The sequence below is a fragment of the Jaculus jaculus genome, chromosome 16 (assembly GCF_020740685.1).
Source record: "Jaculus jaculus isolate mJacJac1 chromosome 16, mJacJac1.mat.Y.cur, whole genome shotgun sequence".
Classification (NCBI taxonomy): Eukaryota; Metazoa; Chordata; class Mammalia; order Rodentia; family Dipodidae; genus Jaculus; species Jaculus jaculus.
In genome coordinates, this window is record NC_059117.1 from 41,659,453 (window position 1) to 41,683,833 (window position 24,381).

General features: G+C 40.5%; 1 protein-coding gene across 2 annotated transcripts in view; it reads left to right on the top strand.

Annotated features, from left to right (window-relative positions):
• Creb5 (cAMP responsive element binding protein 5) overlaps positions 1-24,381 on the top strand; it is a 430,087-nt gene that overhangs the window by 391,220 nt on the left and 14,486 nt on the right. For both annotated transcript variants that reach the window (XM_045135541.1, XM_004652775.3), the window contains 2 exons: positions 17,716-18,030; positions 21,842-22,069. In XM_045135541.1, the coding sequence (XP_044991476.1) occupies positions 17,716-18,030; positions 21,842-22,069 (543 nt within the window). The remainder of the gene's footprint in view (positions 1-17,715; positions 18,031-21,841; positions 22,070-24,381) is intronic.

Below are 24,381 nucleotides of genomic sequence, written 5' to 3' on the forward strand. Positions count from 1 at the left end.
GTCCCCAGAGAAAACCCTAGCACCTGGGAAGTGTGATGATGACCTTTGGTGGGAACAAGGAATTGAGTTGGACCCTGGCTCTCTTGCATGAACTGCTCTAGTCCAGTGTTGTGGATGCAGCTGCAAATCCATAGCAGAATTTCTGTGGCTGCATTGCATGATGGTGTACAGTAGATAATGTCTATCATCCTTCTGTTTATGTCAAGTTACATCTTCCCTAAGCTATTTTAGATGGTAGTTTCTAGCTGTTTATTTTGCTTATTGCCATTAACTAATCATAAGATAATATACTGACTCTTGTTAAATTACTTTTTATAAGCTATACATATATGTGTGCATGCATGTTTGTGGCAGGAATTTCTTTTGGGGGTTTACATGTGCATATATTTGTGCATTAATTTGGAGGCCAGAGGACGGCCTGAGATATTGTTCCTCTCACATGCTGTCTACTTTTTGTTGAGACAGTGTCTCTCATTGGCCTAGTACTCACCAACAGGTTAGACTGGTTGGCCAGAAGTCTTCAGGGGTCCCCTTTTCTCTACCTCCCTAGCACTGGGATTTCAAGAACATGCCATCATACCTGGATTTCTTTAAACTGAGAACTTTACTATATGAACATATTGCAAATTGGCCATATCCCCATGGTGTTATACTCTTATAACACTTCTCCCCTTCCCCATTCCACTGAGGGCTCTATACAGTGGGGTTATCTGTAGTCACTATGTGGTTATGAGTGTTCCAGTCAGTGTGTGTGTGTGTGTGTGTGTGTGTGTGTGTGTGTGTGTGTGTCTAGAAATAATACTTTAGAGTACACCTTCCTACCCTGTGGCTCTTACATTCTGCAATCTTCCCTGAGATTTGGGAGGGGGGGATGTTATAAATCTCCTTAAGTTTTCAGCTCTTAGCCACCTCTGATTTTTTGCCTTCATAAGTTTTGAGTCTCCTCGGTGTCTGGTGCCCTCTCTCTGGAGGAGGTTCTTAGGCTATATGTGAGATTAGCATTCATATTTAATCTTTCACTTCCTCTGTAATGTTTCCTGTGCCCTGGAAGTTGTAAGAGAGATGACTTGTCTCATGCTAGGCAATTGGATTTTTTTCTTGTCATACTGATGGGTCTTGGGTCTCTCCATTATTATCTTCTATCTGTAAAAATCAGATTCTATAACCAAGAGTGAAAGTAACATGGAACAAAGGAGATAAATACAGACAGTTAGAAGACTTTTGGATAACCTCTCCTTTCAGCTGAAGATTTCCCTCTAGGGTCTATAGCCTTCCAAGCTATATTCTTCTGACTTGGTTCTCAGTACCATATATGAATTCCCTCCCACTGATGAGGCCTTATATCCAGTCAGAGAAGAGTTGATTATGCCATTGCCTATGTGCCCCTATTGCTCTGGTGTATATTTCTTGCCTGGCTGGTTGATTTTTAGTTTGCAGGACCTATTTCTTATTGAGGTTGTTGATGACATTTATCCCCCAGCAACTCACAAAGCACTTTCCAGCACTATGATAGCTAGCCAGAAGTGAGCTTGCTTCTATCTCAGTTCTCTGATGATCTCTCTCAATGTCCTGTAAGTGCACCCTGTGGTGTATTTATCAACAGGGTCTTACCATTCATTTTGGTGAATAGCCAAGTGCTTTGGTAATGACCTGCATTGTTTGCAGGCTTCATGCATCTCTCTGGCCAACAGCTCACTGTGGCCAATTCTGCCACTTGGATTTACCAGCAAAAACATATTGTGTTAGGGTAAAACTTTCTCCACCCCTGCAGGGTGCTTTTGCCCAAACTATTCCCACTCTCTCTTTTTAAGAGAGTTATATTTTTTAATTAGCTAGCAGTGAGGGTCATGTGTATGGCACTGATTTGTACCATTAGTTTTGTATATATTCCCCCTTTCCTTTACTCCAGCCCCCCTCCTAACAAGTCCTTCTGATCTCTGTATTCTGTCCCTACTTGCTGTCAAATACTCCCTCTTCTCATCCTTGCTTTATTCCCTCTCCAAGCCTCATTATAGTTTCCTTACCAGTACCATTGATGCTAAATACAACTTACAAACAAATCAAACTGTTCCATGTTAGGATCCACATGTGAGAGGGAACATGAAGTATTTGTTTGTCTTAGTCTGTATAACATCAGTATGTTTCTTTCCAAGTCCTTGCATTTTCCTCCAAATTTCATTATTCCTTACTGCTGAGTAAAATTCCACTGGATTAATGGACCACATCTTCATTATTTATCAGTTGATGAGTATGCGTGCTAATTCCCTTTACTAACTATTGAATAGAGTATCAACAAACATGACTAAGCAATCATCTCTGTAGTAAAGAGTAGAGGCTTTAGGGTCTATGCCCAGGTATAGTTGGGTCAAGTGGTAGATTTACTTTTAGATTTTTGAGTAACCTCCAATCTGACCTCCATAGTACTTGTATAAGTTTGCATTCCCACTAACAGTGGGATTTCCATGTTTTAAATCTTCCCTGCATCAATGAGATTAAATGTATTTCATCAGGGTAGATAATTTGTTTTTGTTGTGCATTTGGGTTTGATTTACAAGAATTTTATTGAGAATGTTTGTGTCTAATTCATCAGGGACATTGGTCTATAATTTTCTTTTCTTGTGTCTCTGATTTTGATGTTAGTATAACACTGGATTCATGGAAGGAGATAGGGTGTATCCCCTTCTGGTCAATTTTGTGAAATAACTTGAGAAACAATGGTTTTAGTTCATCCCATGAAGGTTTGATAGAGGAACTTCCGGTTAAGATGGCGGCTTAGGTACCACACCAAAGCAGCCTAGGGGGGAAAAAGACTGATAAAACTCAGCAAAATACACACTTTTACTAAAACGTGAGGTGTATAGGAAATCAAAATGACAGTGGAGAAGTAGAAGAGATCCAGAGACCGACAGGCCGGCAAAAGAGGCCCCGGCTGGTCCGCCGACCATGGCGGCGGCCGCGCACCAGAAAGCTGCCAGGCTCGCCTCCAGCCACAGGAAAAGCCAGGTGAGGAGAACTTCCACTCACACTGGAGCTTTCCGCAACTCAGGAAATGTGAAGGGAGAGCAGCAGTAAGCAACTGAGGAGCAGACCACGAGGTAGAAGAACACGTGGAACAGCAAGAGAACTAGAATAGCTGCAGCTCCCTCCCCTCCCTCACCACCTGTGTCCAGCTCTCCAGCTCCAGTGAACAGAGCAGCAGTCCCAGGACCCAGTCATGCCAACTTGAGCCGACAGCAGGACCCAAGCAACAGTAGGGTCCAGCAGCAACATCAGCAGCTCCGGCACCGGCAACAGTGGCCCCAGCAGTGGCCGATCCAGTAGAAGCAGATCCAGCAGCAGCAGCTCAGAGGCAGCAGTCGCAGATCCAGCAGCAGCAGCGGAGGATCCAGCAGTGGCAGCTAAAGCAGCAGCAGCAGCAGCAGCAGCGGCAGCAGCAGCAGTGGACCCAGCAGAGGTGACAGACCCAGCAGTGGCAGCTTTAGCAGCAGTGGTGACAGATCCAGCAGCGGCAGTTCCAGCAGCAGGGGTGCTGTTCTGCAGGGCCACAGTTGCCAGACTTGGTTTTCCCTGCAGGAAAAGCCAGTGCCCAGCTCCAGAAATCAGAACAGCAGCCCAACAACCCAGCTTGCAACTTGACTGAGACCAAACTCATTCAAAAAGGCAACTGGGATTGCACCAGGGAAGGTTCTTACTTGGTCACAAGCTAACTTGGATCTCTCAACAGATCAGAAATCTTAACCTCTGTGTTGATAGAGGATCTGGTTGTTATACTAACTACTCTTGCATACATACTCGGTGCTGTTTTTGATTGAATGTGTACAGTGTTTAGTTAAATTTTAGAATCTACCTGTATTTTATTCCACTCAGCCTACTTGAATTCTCCCATAGCAGGGAAACTCAACCCCTAGGAACATCTTTGTAGATACTCTGAGAGTCTTAAGAGCCACACCTAACACATTAAGCTCCTACCCTAAAGATATATAACATCAAATCAAATGACACAGCTAAGAATACCCAGCTAGCTAGAAAATCCAAGCATTAACTTAATCCAAGATGCAAAAATATATACATTATAACACAAGAAACACTAAAAAGCAAGACAATATAAATCCACCTAAAAGTATTAGAAATGACCTCCAGTGAGAACGAGTCAGAGGAAATACCTGAGAAATATTTCAAAAGAATGATTGTAAACATGTTCAAAGAAGTCAAAGAACAAATCAAAGGAATCAAAGAAGAAATCAAAGAGGAAATCAAAGGAATCAAAGAGGAAATCAAAGAAGATGCAGGACACCAATTTAATGAAATAAAGAAGGCAACACAAGACATAAATAAGGAAATAGAAATAATAAAGAAAAACCAGTCAGAATTACTAGCAATGAAGAACACAGTTAATGAAATTAAATCTGTAGAAAATCTCACCAGTTGAATGGATGAAGGAGAGGACAGAATATCCAAGCTAGAAGATCAGGTGGCAGATCTAATACAGTCCAACAAAGAGAAAGACAAACTTATAGAAAAGTATGAGTGGGAATTTCAAGATATTTGGAACACTATGAAAAGATCAAATATAAGAATTCAGGGAATAGTAGAAGGAGAAGAATTCCACACCAAAGGCATGTAGGCATCTTCAACAAAATCATAGAAGAAAACTTCCCCCAAAGTGGGAAAGAGGTACCAATGCAGATACAGGAAGCCTTTAGCACCCCAGGCAGACAAAAATCTGGAAAGAACCTCTCCTCGTCATAGTATAAACAAACTACCAAACACACAAACCAAGGAAAAATATTGAAAGCAGTTAGAGAGAAAAATCAAGTTATCATGAAGGTTTGATAGAATTCAGCAGCAAATCCATATGGGCATGAAATTTTTGATGGTTCATATGAGTTAACGAGTTCATCCATTTCCTCCATTTTTTCCAATTCTGTGAAACATAGGTTTTCGAAATAAGTCCTAATAATCTTCTAATTTCATTGGTATCTGTTACAAAAATACCTTTTTAAACCTCTAATCTTGCCTATTATAGTCTTATCTCTTCTTATTTTGATCAGCTTCACCAGAAGTTTATCAATTTTGTTAGTTTTTCAAAGAACCATTTCTTCATTTCATCAATATTTTAATATTTCTTTATTTCTGATTCAACAACTTCTGGTTTGATCTTAATTGTGTCTTTCAATGTGTAATTTTTGCATTTGAAATTGTTTTATTTTTTCATAAGTCTTCAGCTTAAATGCTAAGTTATTTATTTGAGACCCCCATATTTTTATATGTACATATAGTAATATTAATCATCGTCTCATAAGGATTTTGGCAGAAATTGAGAAAATTATTTTACATGTGTTTGGTAGTCATCAATTTCAAATGGACATACCACTGTGACAAGAGCTATGTTGGAAGATTTTTTATACTTTATTTCAAGATTACATCAAGGCTAATCAATCTTATCACATACTACTTATAAGTAAATGTGTATGTCAGTCAATGTAATTAAAACGAATCAAGAAATATTGGACTAGGGAGATTGCTCAGTAGTTAAAGCCACTTGCTTACAAAGCCTGTGGCCTGGGTTTGATTTCCCAACACTTACACAAAGCCAGAAGCAAAATATGGTATAGCATCTGATATTTGCTTGCAGTTACTACAAGTGACAATAATAAACACACACACACATATAAGCAAATAAATAAAGAAAAAGAAATAGACCTATAAAAATGCACACACACATGATAAGTTGAGTTTAATAAGCATATATGTGATCAATTGATTTTCAAATTCATTAGAAAAGTGTTCAAGAAAGAGTGCTGGAAAAATATCTGCCTGTATAGGGGAAAGTAAGTCATGATCTTTACTACATATGATATTTCTAAATTAACTCACAATGAATGATAGGTAAAGTGTTAAATTTAAAACTATAAGCCTTTTAAGTTAGACTAAGGAGAAAATATTTATGATCTTGGGTTAGACAAAATTCCTTAGGTAGGATGTTAAAAATAAAGTTAATTTGGGGGGTATAAAGGGGAAAGCCATTGAACACATATATGACAGATATGGCTAATGGTAGATTGAATCAACTCAAAATGCAACATTTGATTGATAAACTGATGGTTAACTAATTACTTAATGGGCTTGTATTGAAATACATATCATTTTGGCAAAATGTAGGTCTGATTTCAGTACTGATCTTCAGAGAAACAGGGGAAATAAGAAACTAAGTCACTTATTATTCTATGAAGCAGTTTTAATCTGTGCATTGTATAAACATAATTTAATACTATGAGTGACATAGATATGAACAATAAATATAAGATCATGTAGATATTGACTATTCACTTAAAACTGTTCCAAGATCATGCATTCTAGTAAAGGAACATGGAAAATTTGGAAAGGTTGTAAAAGAGCTCAACTATTTAGTGGAGTAAGTCAATAACTATTAACTAATGTCTGAGGTGGAAAATTAAAATCAAAACACTGTAAATGTATGATGAGAAGTAAGAAACAAAATATCAGAGGAGGAGAAAAGAACTACTTGACAACTAGAAGTTAGTAAGAGAAGTTCAGGCATGTCCAACATTTTACATTGTGACACAAAGTTATTGTCTACAGAAAACTTGCTCCCAAACCATGCAATCAAGTTACACACGGAGGTTCCTCTTCCCTCCACCCTCATCAGTATTTGTTACCACTTGATTTCTTGATGATAGCCTAACTGATCAGAGATAGAATCTCAATGTTGTTGAATTCTCAATTTCATTTTACCTAATGCACCAATTCACATGTTTATTGGCCATTTGTATTTCTTCTTTGAGAATTCTCTGTTTGGTTCAATAGACCCATTTTGGATGGGATTATATATTTTCTTACTTAGTCTTTTTGAGTTCATTGTATATCCTAGATATTAATCCTCTGACAGCTGTATAGCTACCAGAGACCTCTCTATTTTTGTAATGTAGCGATTAAGAGCTCTATAATTCCCTTTTAGGTCTGCCTTCATTGTGTCCTATATGTTTTGGTATGCTGTGTTTTAATTCTCAGTCAGTTGTATGAATGTTTTGATTTCTTCAATGACCCATTCATTCATTGTTTAATATTATGTTGTTCAATCTCCAGGAGTTTATGTGGTTTCTGTTGTTTTTCTTTTGTTGATTTCTAGTTTTATTGCACTTTGGTCAGATGTAGTATAGGGAGATATATAATTTTTCTTGATTTTTGTGAAACCTTGCCTTAAGTTCTAATATGTGATCTATTTTAGAGAAGATTCCATGAGCTTCTGAGTAGAATGTATATTCTGTAATATTTAAATGGGATGTTCTATAGGTATCTTTTAACTCCATTTGCTGTATGGTATAGTTGATCATCATTATTTATTGTTTTCTGTTTAAATAATTTCTTTATTGTATATAGTGGGGTATTAAAGTCACTTATTATTATTGTATTGGGATTTATTTCTGATTTTATGTTTAGTAGATTTTGCTTTATAAAATCTTGTGTACCTGTGTTTAGCACCTGTGTTTATGATTATATCTTCTTGTTGAATTGTTTTGATAATAAGTATCAAGTCTCTTCTTTATATCTTTTGACTACTTTTGGTTTTAGGTCAATTTGCCAGATATTAGTATAGCCACACCTGTTTGTTTTCAACTTCCAATTGCTTGGGATATCGTTTTCTATCCTTTCACCCTAAGGTGGTGTCTATCTTTAATGGTTATGTAGGTTTCTTTAAGACAGAAAATGAATTGGATCCAATTTTCTGATCTGCATGTTAATTGTATCTTTTGGTTGGGAATTGAGTTCATTAATGTTATAATTAAGAGGCATCAAGTAGTAGGCTCATGGACTTTGGTGTGTTATTGATCTCTGTTTGCTTTCATGTCCACTCAAGTTTTGATTATTGTATATTTCCTTCACTTGGGGGGTTGAACACAGTCCTTCATCCTCGTGTGGCAAGCACTTTACTAACTGAGCCATCTTCCTAGCCCTCAAATTTTCATTATTAGTCAAAGTCTATAGATGTTGAGATTCAGAGCATTGAAACCTATTCTAGCTTTGCATCACACACAATAGGTACAATGGCTTCTATAAGTTCTCTAAAGTTTTCAGTCAGCTATCAGATAATTATGTTGCAAGAAAGGATGGTACCAATAACTTGGAGAACAGAAAAAGTCCTAAGGACAAATATTAAAACTCTGTCATCAACTGCTGCCATTCTAGGGCAAATTATCTTATAACACAGTATTTTGCTTAAGGTGACATGCCAATGGTATCAGAAATTGTCAGATGAAGTCAAGACTCTCTGTAAACACTTGGTTTAAAGAAAAGAGCTCCTTATTTGATATTACTTTTTGCTTTATTTATTCTTGTAAAGTTAGGTTTATAACATTTGGTAGGAAAATGCTCTACCACAGAGCTGTTTCCTAGCCTTTTGTTTTATTCTTAAAAGTATTTTTCAAGCTAAGGTAAAATTCATATAACTTAAAATTAACCATTTTAAAGTATACATGTCAGTGGCACATAATATATACCACATATTGTGTAACCATCAAGTCTGTGTAGTTCCAAAGTCTTTTCATCACTCAAAAGGAAACCCTGCAACCATTAAACAGTTAACCCTCCCCCAGCCCCTGGGAACCTCTAGTTTGTTTTCTGACTTTATGGCTTTACCCATTCTAGGTAGTTCACATTAGCAGAACAATATAGAATTTGATCTTTTGTGTCTGGCTTTTTTCATTTACATTAATATAGCATAGATCAGTATTTCATTCCTTTTGTGAAAGAAAAATTCACAAATTCCATGTGCTTTATTCAGGTTAAAAAGTAAACTAAAATAAAAGTACTTTAAAATCAAGGACAAAGAGGTCTGATTTTTCAACAGTTATTAACTCCACCCACATCACTCAATTCATAAAGCAGCTCCACTTTGTTCCACTGATTCTCTGAATATACTTTTCCTTATCATCTTATTATATATCTAGCATTCATAGAAGAGGAATTTGAGCCTCAAGATGACTGATTAGGTTGATACAGTCTAACTTGCAAACCAAGACTTCTCACTTCAAGTTGCGTGTCTTCTTTTCCATAAGTGCTCTGTGAGAGTGATCTTTCTTTCCTTCCTTTCAATATTTACACGATTTACCTCTCCAATAGACCCTTACCACTCAATAAGCATAAACTCTAGTCTTCTCTAATGGACTACAAATCTAAATTATACCAACCTCCTTTTGTTGGGTAAATGAAGGCAAAAATATGTGGTTTGCTTTGCTAAGGGTTTAAAGCTGTCTTTTCTTTTTAATTTATGAGAGGCAGATAGCAAGAGAGAGAGAGAGAAAATCAGCATGTCAGGGACTTAGCCATTGCAAACAAAGTTCAGATGCATGTGCTACCTTGTGCATCTGGCTTTCTTCAGAGTTTAACTTGGGACCCTATGCTTCACAGGTGAGCACCTTAACTGCTAAGCCATCTCTCCAGCCCTAAGCTGTCTTAAGACAAGCTCTGACTCTCAGAAAAGTAGTTTGTAATGGAATTCACTAAAATGCACAACCTAGTAACTCTTTACCATTCTGATGAGTCCAAGAGACACAGGGAAGTAAGATCTGAAAGAAAATAATTCTACAAATGAACATTCATCAATCTCTTCATTTACCATAATAAAATGAACATTTACTCTTGATGAACTGTAATTGAAATATGATTTAAATATTAACATAAAACATATAACATAAAAGGCTGGCAAGGAAATTGCTAAGATTTGTCTCTGGGGTTTGTTTGACCCTTTTACCACCCAAGTATATTGAGTCACCTAGTTCTAGACCTGATCAAGCACACATGCAGTTCTTCTCCTTGCTTATATTTGAACTACTGAAGATCCACTTTACTCAGGTACCGTGTGTGTGTGTGTGTGTATGCTGAGTATTGAACCCAGGACCTAGCAGGTGGTAGGCAAACATTCTACACTGAGCTACATCTCCATCCATTCTGCTTAGGTACTATAACTAACTACAACATTTTCAACATCTTAAGAATACTTTTTAGTGATATAACATGAGAATTTTTCTTTCTAGTTTTAAAGCATTTTCCCCTTTCAACCTGGAAAAGTTATTTGAAGTGTTATTACCAAACCCAAATCTAAAATGCAGAAAAAATAATCTGTGAACCATCTGAGCTGAGTTACTTTATGAAAATTTTGGAAGTCATACATTTAATTTCAAGGCATTAAGAAAAGACAAATGAAAGAGTACATGCCTGTAATACTAGAAGTGGAGATTCTGAGGCAGGAGGATTAGGAATTTGAGGTCACTGGCTACTGAGAAAGTTCAAAGCCAGCCTGAGCTATATATATGAGACCCTGTGTGAAAAACAAAAATAGACAAAATAAAAATCTAAAGAATTAAGAAAAGTATGATTTTAGCTGGGCATGGTGGAATTCACTTGTAATCCCAGCACTTTGATGGATGTGAAGGGAGTAGGGCCTCAAATTCAAAGTCAGCAGGGTGATAACACTATCTTAAAACATCACAACAATATTCAAATATTATTTTAGTTCACTTTCTTAATGAAAATTCTGAAAATTGTGGATATGAAGTCTCAGTAGGGTCAGCTGATAATTCTCAGTATACATCTTGAGGTACACCCAGGATTCTGGGCATTAAATAGATATCTACCTTGCTGAAGAAATTCCTGGCTCATGTAACTGTACCCTATCATTCACTCCATCTACCTCTTAATATAATAAGTTAGAAAACACTTTGGAACCCGAATGACCTTTATATTTATAAAATCCAGTAGCTAATCATCACTCAATTCTATTTTATTTACTTATAGTACTGAGAGATTTAATATCAGAAATCTTTAATATATAGAACCAGTCAGCAGTCTTTGGTCTTGAATTGAAATTTTAAATCTACCCAAGGCATTAGGTTATACTGCCTCTGTTGGTCAGTTATGTTAGGGTGATAAAGAAGAAATTATATTTTATAGCAACACTTTGCTGAGGTAACTAGTGACAATTATGTGTCAAAAGGAAATACAAATACAGATTTTGCGTAGTCATATATAGAAAGGCAATGTCTTACTTATGGTCAACACGGAAACATTACTTTTTAATATATAATTTTCTAGAACACTCAATAGCTTCAACAGAAAGTTATAATAAAAAGCTCTATAGAAAGAATTATCTAATCCTCCTTACCGCCCAACCAACTGAATTTCAAATAGTGCTTAACAATTTGGCTTGGCTTTCGGAAACCATGAAGCAGAAGTGATCCACCTCGCTGTTGGGGAAAGGTTTTACAGTTGCCTAAATGTTTCTCACTGGCATGAAAAGGTTGCTAATGCGGGGGGGGTTGCCTGGTGTGTGTGCGTGTGTGTGTGTATATTACATGTATGTTATGTGTGTGTATGTATACTCACATAGGCACACATTCAAGCAATGGCAATGGTGTAGGTTCCTGGACTATGTGAGACATACTGAGTTAAATGGAAAGTGAGAGGGAAGGTGGTACCTTGGCATTATGGCAGTGGCCATGCTAGGAAGGAGAGGGATCAGCAGCTGGTTTCCTATAAGGATGCAGAGCCAAGGCAGCAGGCCCGCTCTCCCACCAAGAACAGTGAACAGAAAGCTGGTAAAATACACACGGGGATGACAATGACCTCTATGCACCAAAGCCTGCTGTGCGTCAGGCTTCTCAATTCTCTCCCCATTTGCTCTCATAAATAAGTGACATGGTAGAAAATTCTAGAAAGTGAACTGAATCATTTTTCTCTCTCTTACAGTCTCGTCTCAGTCACAGCCTGGGTTTTAGTGCCGAAAGAAAAATCTGTTTACTTGCTCATTAATTTCCGTGTCTCTCTCTTGCCTTTTCTTGGCATTAGACGGAATGTTATTTAAAACAAGACGCAGCTCAATTTCAAGAAGAAAAATACTCCAAAACACAGCTTGGACTCATTTTCTGATCATTTGTCATCTTTCAGAGAGTGTGTTACAACAGCTAAATTTGGGATGTTTTAATGATGAGCATTGCACTTGCTCTCTTTGGCATTGGCATAGAGAAGAGACAGACTGCTTAGGACTTTGAGAAGCGCCCCCAACTGTTTTGAAATAACGTAGAGTACATTAAATACAACATAGCATAGCAACCTCATAATCCCGTATCCTCACTGATACACATGATGAGGCTGATGACTGCAGGGTAAACTCAGCTCCGAGGAGTGACGTCCTCTGAGGCGGGTGGAAGTCCTCATTACTACACTGGAGTGTAATCTTTTTCTCCCAGGTGCTTTCTAAAAGCCTTGGTTTCTTTGTCTCTATGATTTACTTCAGGCAATGGGCAGGTAACAAAGTGCCTGGTGCAGTGCCTGGCACAGAGTCAAAGGCTAATAAATATTTGTTAGGTGAATAAACAGTTAAATGGAATGTTGTTAGCATTGCTGGTGTTATTGCCCTGGCAAGGAACCTGCAAGAACAGACTTGAGGCAATCAAGTAATTTCCCTTCTCCAGTACAAGCTAATTATTGAGAGATGAAAATCTGGTGCGGGGCATTTATTTGTCAGGCTCCATTTGCTCCTAATTAAAGGTGGAAAAGTCAGTTGTAGCACTGAAGAGACAACACTATGGCCCGCTCTTGAGCAGCCTCTCAGTTTCCCATGTCACATTTTCAGAGAGAATGTGTCAAGATGAAGTTACCGTGCGCTCTGTGCAGTTTGCTTTCTCTGCTGTTTTGGGGAGGGCAGGGTGTGTGTGGAGTGTCAGGTCTTTTGACATCACTTTTAAAGCTCACCTGTGTACATGACTTCTGTCATTGCTACCCTTGGTTGACAAACACAACCATCTTGTCATGCATATACCATGACTGTGATGCAGGGTGACAATACTACAGCCCCATCAGAAGCCTTGGACAGTGATGGTACGTTCATTCATTTCATATTTTCATTCATCCATTCAGACAAAAAATGTGAATTGCATGTCTACAATGTATCAGGTTATATATAAAGCTGGGAACTTAACACTGAAAAAATTCAAATGGTTTCTGTTGTTATGCCTGGGATGATTCATGGATATTAACAGACTCATCATACAAAAAAAATCATCTAACTACAGCTGAATTGTCTAAAAGGTACATGGCTCTACTGGAGACATATGTTAATGGGAATTGACTCAGACCAGAGGGTCAAGGAGGATTTTACTAGCAAGAAGCCCAGAACTGAAAAAGGAAAGGGCAGCTTAGACAAGAAGAGCATGTACCACAAAGGCCTTGTGTCTGGATGCTCCTTCAGGAACTAGAAGTAGTCCGGCGTGGTTGCATGGGCAGAGCAGGGGATAATGAGAAGGCAGACCTTCTAGTGCAGGTGCTAGGCCAAGGCTATAGTAAAGGCCTTGACCTTCATTTCCTGAACACTAGAAAGGCATTACTAATGTGGGATAAGAAGGCAGGCATACTGGGCCTTATCATCCCTGTGTTTTAAGTGAAGACTGTAAGTATCTGTTTCTCCCAAACACAGCAAGGGGAGCAAGACAGAGAGCCCTGGAGAGATCCACCCTTGCTACTGGGGGTCACCAGAAAATCCTAACCAGTCATCCGCCACACCCCTCAGAACAGCTAGTCCCCACTTGTCTGCTGAGGGCCAGAGCTGGCGGCATGGCCTGTGTCTTGTCTACTAGCCCCTCCCTTTCTCTCTTCTCTTCCTTTGGTGATAGAGAAGTGTCAGCACCGGCCCACCCCCCTTCTCTGCGAGTAAACAGCGTGTTTGCTCACAGCTACTGTCCTGTCCCTCACCAAGAGCCAAGCCTGGGCACACGGCTTGACCTTTCCGCTAGCCGTGCAGGGCTCTTTTGCAGACTAAGAACTCAGCCTGAGGACTCGTACGTACTAAGTGCTCAGCAAATACTCGTCATTTGTATTAGCTATTTTTATTGACACAAAGGTGTCATTCATACACACACACACACACACATACTCACACCACCCACACATTGTGTGTGTGCATGTGTGACAAAAGTCAAAGTTGGATATCTTACTTGGTCTCTCTCCAACTTGTGTTTTTGAGACAGATTCTCTCACTGCATCTAGAGCTAGCTCATCTATTCAACTATAACTTGCTAGCCAGCAAGCCCCAAGGAACCACCAGTCTCTATCGCCCCAGCCACCACAGTTGTATTGTTAAGGTGCTAAAAAGGCAAGATATAATACTACATGTTGTAAGAAGGCTTTTAACAAATGTTACAAATCTTACAAATGTTAGGCCAGTGTCTGAGGGTAGACGTGATGACATGTGAGGAATGGGAAGGGTTAGGGTGAGAATGCTGAGTAGGTAGTTTTACTTTGCCATATAATATTCTCATAGAAGTTGATTTCTTAACTGCAAACTACATAAAATTGTGTGCATATGTATATTTTTATGCATACACATATATTTTACCCCGTAGGAGAAGGATGTCCATTTACTATGTAGCCGAGGCTGACCACCAACTTGCAATCTTCCTGTCTTAAACTTAGAGTGCTTAGAATTGCTGTTATGCTACATGTTATAATAATGATGAAATTTACAAAATCAGTTTAGAAAATCCATCAGTCCTGTATTAGTTGTCTTTTTTGTTGTTGCTAGGACAAAACACCTGACTAGAAGCAGTCTATGAAGGGAAAGGGGTTTATTTTCAGTTTACAGGTCCAGCAGGTAGAGTCCACGGTGACCAAGAAAACATGGCAGGGCAGGGAGCCCATGTCACATCATCATGTCATTGGAAGAAGAAGAGGTGATAATAGTAGTTGTGGGAATGACGAATGCCAAATGCTCAGCTAGCTTTCTCTTTTCATATAGTCCAAGGCTACCAGCTCAAAGAATGGCACTGCCCAGTTAGGGTGGTTCCTCCCACCTCAAGTAATGTAATTTTAAAAACCTCTCACTGAGACTGGAGGGATGGCTTAGCAATTAAGGCGTTTGCCTACAAAGCCAAAGGACATGGGTTCGATTCCCCAGGACCCACATTAGCCAGATATGCATGGTAGCACATGCATTTGGAGTTCATTTGCAGTGGCTGGAGGCCCTGGCGCCCCCATGCTCTCTCCCTCTCTCCCTCCCTCTCTCTCTCTCTCTCTCTCTCTCTCTCTCTCTCTCTCTCTCTCCCTCTTTCTTTGTCAAATAAATAAATAAGTAAAAATAAAAAGAAGTGGAGTTCTTAAGAAAATGTTTCCACGGCCTTTCTAAACCTTGTCAGGTTATCAACCAGTCAACTTAAAAAACTGATGATTTCAATATAATCTTTTTAGTACTTTTTTGCCACTATATTTGGAAATTTTCTTGGGGTGACAAAACATGTATTTGAAACTCAGCAATTCATTCACTTTTTGGCTTTTTTGCTAGGCTATATCAAAGGTTTTAAATTAATTATGAGCCCCTGTTATAAAATTCTTCTACCTGTTCTTCCATTTCTCCATCTGCCCACATGGAATTTGTCTGGAATGCCTCTCACCCACCAGTACAAACAAAACATCTGGCTCCTGTGTGGCTGACTTCATTGCACTCATACCTTGCTTAAATTTTTTATAATGAGCATTTTTTATATAAACAATGAAATCATTTCTAAAACATGGAGATGAGGAGCATCTGTTCACTTTTTTGGTTGGGAGTCAATTCAGTGCCTAGTGTCTTGTCTTTCCCAGGGGTTCAGGAGCTCAGCTTTCTCAGGATTACCTTTGGGAAGTTAGCATTGTCAAGCAGTGGCTACTGCTCTTGCAAGTGGGCCCAGGGCTGACGTGGTTACTGGATCAGGATATATAAAATAAATGCTTTTAGTGGTTATCTACATTAACACACAGTATGCCATCCTGACCTCCATTTTATGTTTTTAATTTATTTGAGAGGGACAAAATGAGAAAGGCAGTGAGTGTGGGCATGGGAGGGTATCCTGCTGCTTCAAGCAAACTCCAGACACATGCACCATTTTGTCCATCTGGCTTAACATGGGTACTAGGGACCAAATCTGGACCATCAGCCTTTGCAAGCATGCATCTTAACCACTGAGCAATCCAGCCTCTGATCTCCCTTTTTAAAACAAACTGAGGCTCTTTATATTGAAATATTTTGATTAACTTCATTGGCATATTTCAGTAGTATAGTGGTTGGGAGTCATTGATGCTGTTCTGGGCTAGAGTACAATGGTTTTGACGTTCTCGTCAGCGTGGCTTTGCCTTCTCCTGGTGACTGCTGCCACTGTCATCATCAGTCAGAAAAGTGCACAGATAAGGAGAGAATGTGAATCCCTAGCAACTTCTTCATGGAGCCAATGAGAACTTGCCAATCAAACTGTCATCTCTTCACAGGTTGCATTTCCAAGTGGTAACTGCTTCATACAGTACTTAACATGCCATGCCAAGAATTAAGATAATTCCCTGTGTAAAAGGAAAACAAAAACAGTTTTGAAGGAAGTGGAATGAACATGATGGCCAACTGATCTCTTAGAGTGGGGTTTACAAACTATGGCCCATGGGCCAGATGTAGCTTCCTGTCTGACGTTGTACAACTCATGAGCTAAGAATGATTCTGACATTTTAAAAGATTAATGGGATGGGGGAGAGTCAAAAGTAGAATACCATTTCATGTTGTGTGAAAATTACATGAAAGTCAGGTTTTCTTTCCCTAACTAAAGTTGCATGGTAAAAAAATCAGACCCATTCATTTATATATTATCTACATCTGGTTTTAAGTCATGATGCCAAACTGCAAGTCTCACAATGGCAAAAAGATTTGCTACCTGTCTCTTTGTAGAAAAAATTGGTTAGTCCCTGATTTCTGTTCAGAGATAAATTATTTGTGCACATGTCTGTTTGCTCATTAATGATTAATGACCAATGTTTGTACTCAAAATATACCTGGCCTGTTGACATGGCCATCACAGAGAGTGGACAAACACAATTCTATATATCATTCTACTTTCCTTACTTCTTATTCAAAATTAGAGAGAAGTTAGTGTGTAAGAAAAATAGATTATCAAAAAAGACCCTGAGAGACAACATTAACAAATGGGAAAGACCTACACACTGTATCCAGAACCTATGGATTGCGGACACTAATTCAAAGCCCTAAAATAGCATTAATATTTTTACCTCATGTTTAAAAATAATGTTCTAAATCCAGGCGTGGTGGTGCACGCCTTTAATCCCAGCACCTGGGAGGCAGAGGTAGGAGGATCACTGTGAGTTCAAGGCCATCCTAAGACTCCATAGTGAATTCCAGGTCAGCCCGGGCTAGAGTGAGACCCTACATCAGAAAAATAAAAAATAATGTTCTATCTTCCTCATCTGAGAAATTATGAGGCAAAATATTTTATCCTTGTGATCCTTACACACACAGTGTCTGTGACACAGGAGCTCTCTGTCTAGTGGCATTATCATATTGAATGGTTCTGTTTGGCTTGTACTTGTATTTGGCTATGAATTGGATATGATGACAGACTGGTTAGTAGGAAATACCTTTTGTATAATATGTAAATCTTGTTAGACTATACTTGCAGTTACTGTGACGGTTGAATGAACAGTTGTAGCTGACATTATCACAGTATGCAAGAAAATAAGAAACTAACACAAGGTTATGCTATTCCTAGTAGCAACCACTAACACTAGTACAAAAAAAAATATAGAATTGAAAGTATGAGTCATTTTGCTTCAAAATCCTTACTGTGTACCTGAGTGACCTCAATTGTCCCCTCTTGTTTTATTCTGTTTCAGAGGTTGAAGGCCGCATTGACTCACCACCCCGCTGCCATTTCAAATGGGAATATGAACACCATGGGACACATGATGGAGATGATGGGCACCCGGCAGGACCAGACGCCGCACCACCACATGCACTCACACCCGCACCAACACCAGACACTGCCACCTCACCACCCCTACTCACATCAGCACCAGCACCACCCTCACCCACAGCCCCCTCACCAGCAGAACCACCCACATCACCACTCCCATTCCCACCTCCATGCACACCCAGCACACCACCAGACCTCGCCACACCCGCCCCTGCACACCGGCAACCAAGCACAGGTAGTCCTGTTCCTTCATCTCTTTCCTATCTCTGACCTTGTTAACACTGTAAGCACTCTCACTGGGGTCACCTGCTGCTTTCTCATTTGATAAGCCCTGGTGCTCCATCAGATATTCTGGGGAGCTCTGTCCATTTCCTAGAGGATAATTGAGAGGCATAAGACACTATCTGATCATAAGTTCTATAAATAATATAGAAATTTTCAGATCCAAGTGCTCCAAGATCCATGTTTCATAGCCTATGATAGAGTTAGTCCTAAAAACAACAACAATGAGAGGATTCAGAGAAACTTTAACGAGTGGTGAAAAAGAAAAGTAAGTTAAGTCTGACCTTGGTTCTAGCTGCTAAGCTTTAAAACATCATGGAGACTCCATTTGTCACCTGTAAAATGGAAGTTAACTATAACGGGTCATCCCTGTGAATAGCAATGAATGCTAAATATCTGAAGAGTAACAATTCCTAAAGACAAAAAAGCTAAACGAGGGACTCTAGGGCGCCAGGTGCTATGTCAATATTGAAGAGAGATGACTCATCCTGAATATGAAGTGTGTTGGAGGAGCCAGAGGCAGACAAACTCTGCAGATGATCAGACCAAAAAGAAAGGCCAAATCCCAGGGGTGGAGAGTCACCAGGGCTAGCCAGGAAGAAAGCCAGCATGTAGAGTAACTGTAAGAGAGTTGGGGGACCAGGCAGACATTATGTCACTCAGACCAAGAAAAGAGGCGCGTCCGTGTACAAGACTGGGTTTCCGTACGTGGCTGAAGAGTATGGCTAGCCCCAGACATTTTGGGTCCTCATCATAATGACCTTTGTCAGTCTTCTTCACCCATCCCATTCTGCCAAATCCAAACCAGCTAGGTCAGAACTGTGTCAGAAGGTAGGGACCACCAAGGAACACTTAGTCACTCTCCTCCCTGTCTGCATGTTCAGATAGGTTTCAGAGCAGGCAATGGTAGGAGTTTTGAGTCCCCTTCCCTAACACATGCCAAGTGAAGAGAGCCATGCCTCAAAGCAAGTGAGCCACAGGCAACTCTAACCTGTCCATAAATAAACCTGCCTCCACAAGATCTTTAGAGGGACTTTGCTTTGTAATTGTGCATAGAGATGTTTAATTTCCCCAAACCTCAGTTTTCCATTGCCAAAATGGAAGGAATCACAGATTAAATTCATAGAATCTCTGTAAAAGTTTTGGAAGCATCTTAGCCAGGATTAATTTCAAGCCAAAATAATTCAGAAGAGGCTTAGCAGGTAGTTTAGTAGCAAAGCCCTATCCAAAACACACACTAAGTCATATTTTAGTAATTCTTGATCAATACATGTACTGGAACATGCATTAAAAGGAAGAAAGACCTAAGGTCAAACGGAGGCAATCAGTTCATATTTCTTTTTAAGGAAAAGGAAGACATTGAGTTTTCATTGCCTTTTTGGACAAGTTAGTTCACAGACAACTATAACAGTTCTTTAAATACAAAAGCTGTTCATTAACTACGTACCAATTAGCCAATTGCCCTTTTTCAAGTCAGTAAGTGGCCAGTTGTATATGCAATTAGTTAATTGGTTATAATTAGCTGCACCAAGGGTTGCCTTCTTTAATTCTACACTAGAGAGAAAGAATCTACATCCAGCGCATTAAAACTTGAACAGGGTCACTTAGACAGCTCAAATATCCCACTCTTCAGTCACTTCAACTTAGCTGGTGACTGACACCTTGTCATGTTCGAACTTCAGTTGTATAATGATATGACCAGCTAGGGCAGAGATTTTTGAAGGTCCTTCCATTTCTAAGATATGAATCCTTTCATCTGGAAATCACAATCTACTATTTTTTGGTCAATTTACTGAGTAACTTTGCTAAAAAAAAATCTTTTACCTAAGATTATAGGTAATGATAATTACTGGGAACACACGTTCTGGTCTTTGGGTTGCACCTGCAGCTTCTCTTGGCTTTTTGTGATTTTCCTGCATCATATTGAGGTGCATTCAGGGTCCTGGCATCCCTTCATGTATTCTGGGAACTTCTGTTAACCAACAGATCCTCCCCACAGCTGAGGATCTGGACTGGGTCTGAAATCACACTTTCTTAGCCCCTAAGGGGAAGACACAGGGGAAAATGTCCACATTAAAAATTGATTGAAATTAGGACAGGAACGTTGAGAGTCCCTGCAATAAATATTAGAAAGTAATTTTTCTTTTTGAGAATCTTAGCTAGGGCTGGCAGTAAGTGGTTACCAATTCACAAAAGAAAAGTTGAAGTAAAAATAGAGCCACAGTGAGCACATTTGCTCCTGATGCTGGCTTTGCAGGAGTGACCCAGCACTTAGCATCTGAGATGACAAATTTGCTACTTCTTTGCCAATAGCAAGGATTATATCATCACCAGCCACTCCAGTGAGTAAGAACTTAGAAAATTTATTTTGTTATTCCTCTGTGATTGGGAGGAAAAGAATCACCAATAAAGACCTTCAGAAAATGTCTTTGCTTTATATAAAATAACTGAGAAGCAGTCTGACCTCCCTCCTGAGCCTGATTCTTTCATAGTGAGTCATAGAAGGCTTGATGGAGTTTAGGACTGAAATACATCACCCTCAGTCAGCTGATGTCAACCCGTGGCCATTATTAGTGCAATTACAGTCATTCTGATTGATTTCAATCATAGGTTTGCGATGTGGTGGAAAAGGTTGTTGGGCTTCGTTTTAAAAACTTTTTGCCTGTTATTTCTGTAGGTTAAATGTCTCTTGTAAAACAACTTTATAGGTATTACAGCCATAAACCTGAGTGGCTGAGAAATGGGAGAGGGGGGATAAAAAAAAAACCACGCTTTATTGCAAATGAAGAAAGAAGAAGGAGTGAGGTGCATTAGGGAAAGCACTGAGTGTCCCGACACATCAACAGTTGCGGAAGTGTCACAGGGTCCCGTGTGTCTGCCTGGTGGAGGAAAATAAAGCTGTGTGTGGGGGGGGGGGGGTGCCCGACCCTTTCCACAGTGCTACATTGCACGCAGACCTGACAGTGAGTCTCTCAGCACAGTGAAACTTTTAACAAAGTGCATGGCACTCCCGAGGTTTCCTCATAAGGCAGGGCTGCCCTCAATGTCTAACCGGGCAAGACAGCATGGGTGGCTGTGCCTGCGTCCCAAGGCCCTGCTCTCCATCACGTAGAAAGCTCTTCTGAGACTCTGTCCCCTTAGAGCCCTGAGAAGCAGCCAGACCACAGCCGCCTGGAGTCTGCAGGTCCAGCCAGCCCTCCCCACTGAGACCGAGTGAAATAGTGAAAATATGACCTCTAGACATTTCTCCAAGGAGTCACAGTAGTGACAGCATCCCAGAGGTGTTGCTCCAGGGACACACACGTTTGCAAAGGACACTACCTGCCCCAGGTTTTCTGCAGATGAACACTTATCAGTACTTTGACAATGATCTTGACCTCTCTGTTTCAACCCAATAGCCATTCATTGCTATCACAAAGGTCCATAAAGTGCCTGAAGTAAACATGTTTAACACCTAAAGGAGAAAAAAAAAAAAAAGTTTCCCACCTTGGTTGCTCCAAATGCTAGTCAGGGAAAATCCACCTGCCTACGTCTAGTCATGAGTCATGGTTGTATCTGGCCAAAATACCGTACACTGTAGCTCAGTGATGCCGTTTTTTTTTTTTTTTTTTCTCTCTCTCGTGGGTGTGATTTCATTGTTTATTTCATTCATGGAAAACAAGCTCCATGTGCTTACTACTAAAAGGACCGGCTTCCTGTGTTTTCTACTTAACGCTGGCTTCGAAGTCTCCCCTTCATCACCTACTCCCTGTGCGTCCTCACAGGTTTCACCAGCCTCACAGCAGATGCAGCCAACGCAGACGATACAGCCGCCCCAGCCCACAGGGGGCCGCCGGCGAAGGGTGGTGGACGAGGATCCCGACGAGAGGCGGAGGAAATTTCTGGAACGGAACCGGGCAGCCGCCACCCGCTGCAGACAGAAGAGGAAGGTCTGGGTGATGTCACTGGAAAAGAAAGCAGAAGAGCTCACACAGACAAACATGCAGCTTCAGGTGCGGGCCACGGTCCCTCTCCCGGGCTTCAGAACATTTCCTGCCCCAGGTGGTCATGCCACACACGGTGCCCACAGGGGAACCCCCGACCCACTCGTCCAGCGTTATTACGTCTGGGGACGTGCCACCAAACAAAATAACCAGTGACAGTCCCTTCTCCTAATTAAAAAAAAAAAAAAAAGAAAAAAAGGAGGGAGCGTGGGTTCAGCAATGGCTTGCTGCGTTTAAGCTCTCTGGCTCCCAGTTTCCTCATCTATAAAATGGGAATAACTTGATAAAATTCTTAGGAGGAAGAAGTGGATGAGTGCCCACGCAGCAATTAGCACAGAATAAGTCTGCAGCTGAAAGCGGCGCTATGTATGTGCCCCAGGCGGCAGGAGTGCTTGGGCATATAGTCAGTGGTCTGTGATTTTCTTGAATGGAAGACATGTGTGGGTTCTGTTGGTTGGTTTGCTCTGACAGTAAAGGCCCATTTCCATCTCACTCAATTCCAAACACAGCAAGATGCCTATCTTGCAAGATTTTGGGTCCTCATGAGTGTCTTACCTGGCAGTACTTGGTAATTACACCATGTCTGGGAGTGTCTGGAGAGGAAGGGAAGGAACTATAACATAGGGCTTCTCAGAAAGACGTCACTGCACAAAACCAGTGCAGTTCAGAGTGTTTGCTCCAACCTCAAGAAGGAGCAGAGTGTTTACTTGGGAGAACGGAGACATTAACTGGCATGTGATAATAACCCAGAGACTGTAATAAGAGCTGTGGATATAACCCAGTACCTCCAGGAGCTGAGTGACCTGGGAGCAGCAGGGGGAGATCAAGGTGCCCCCAAGACAGAAAGATCACGTGCCTTCTTAATTGTTTGTAGCCCCTCCATCCTTTCCTCCCACATCCCAGCTGGCTCTCTGTTCACCCTTAGGCAGCAGCTGCTGCTGCTGTTTGAGGCAGGGTCTCCTGTTGTCTAGAACAGCCTCAAACTTTCTCTGTGGCTGAGGATTGCCTTGATCTTCTGATGCTCTCTACAGCCCAGATTGCAGGTGTGCTCCACTACAACCAATGTTATGTGATGCGGGGATCAAACCACTCATTCATGCATGCTGGGAAGCATCCTACCAACTGAGCTGCATCACCAGCCATGAGTGCCCTAAGGAAACCAAACCCCAATGCCTTTGCATTTTCAGTTCCATCAAATGGGAAAGGACCATGGAACATCCAGTGTACAAATCAAAAGTGTACATGAAAAAGCTTTGTAGGGTTAACAATGGGCTGAATTCCAAAACTTAGGGGTGTCCATTTCCCCCTAAATATGTCACCCTTTTTTTTGACAAGCATAAGCAAAAAACTGGGAGGCATATGACAGATAGGAAAAGTAATGTGATTCCCCTCCCCAGTTCATATGCACAAAAAGGTGTGCACCTTCCCTGTTAACTATCCTCTATGGTAGTGTGTGGCATACACTGTTTTCTGAATCAGTACATGAGTTGTTGAACTATTTGTTGAATCAATGAGTAGTTCCCCATGCCTGGAGTGTCAGCAAACTGGCTGCCTCACCGACTTTGGCAAGGATGTAATTATGGAGAGTCAGACCACAAAGGAATGGCTGGACCACAACACCTTCAAAACCACTTCTAGACTCTGGCCAGGCATAGTGGTCTGTGAGAAACTTTCATGTAGAATATGAATAAGATTATTACTGTTCACAGTTACATTTTATGTTGCTGTGTGTTGACAAATATAATTAGAACATTAAAGCTGCACTTTCACAGACACTGTTGGCAAGGACCAGGGTAAATCACCTTAAAATTTGTGAAGGCATGTTACTGGTCTACATGGACCTAGTAAATGTCAATGGCAATGATTTTGAATTGAGTGAAGTAGGAGAACCCTGGGAACTTATCAGTGCTGAGGTCCATAAGAGGATTGTGAAGACATGCAGTTTCTCAATCTGGACCCTGATAACTTCTTTTTTTCACTTTGTAAAATATTGTTTATGGGCTAGAGAGATAGCTTAGTGGTTAGGGCACTTGCCTGCAAAACCTAAGGTCCCAGGTTTGACTCCCCAGTGCCCACATAAGCCAGATACATAAGGTGGAGCAAGCATCTGGAGTTTTCTTGTAGTGGCTAGAGGTGCTGGTGTGCCCATTCCCTCTACCTGCATCTTTCTCTCTCTAACTCTCACATAAATAAATTCAAGTGTTATATATATATATATATGAATGATAGCAGTTATACTCTTTTATCTCCTCACCCTTGCTCCCATCACCCTGGGGCCCTCCTCAGAGGTATGGTCTGCCCTTTGGGGTCATGGAGGCCTC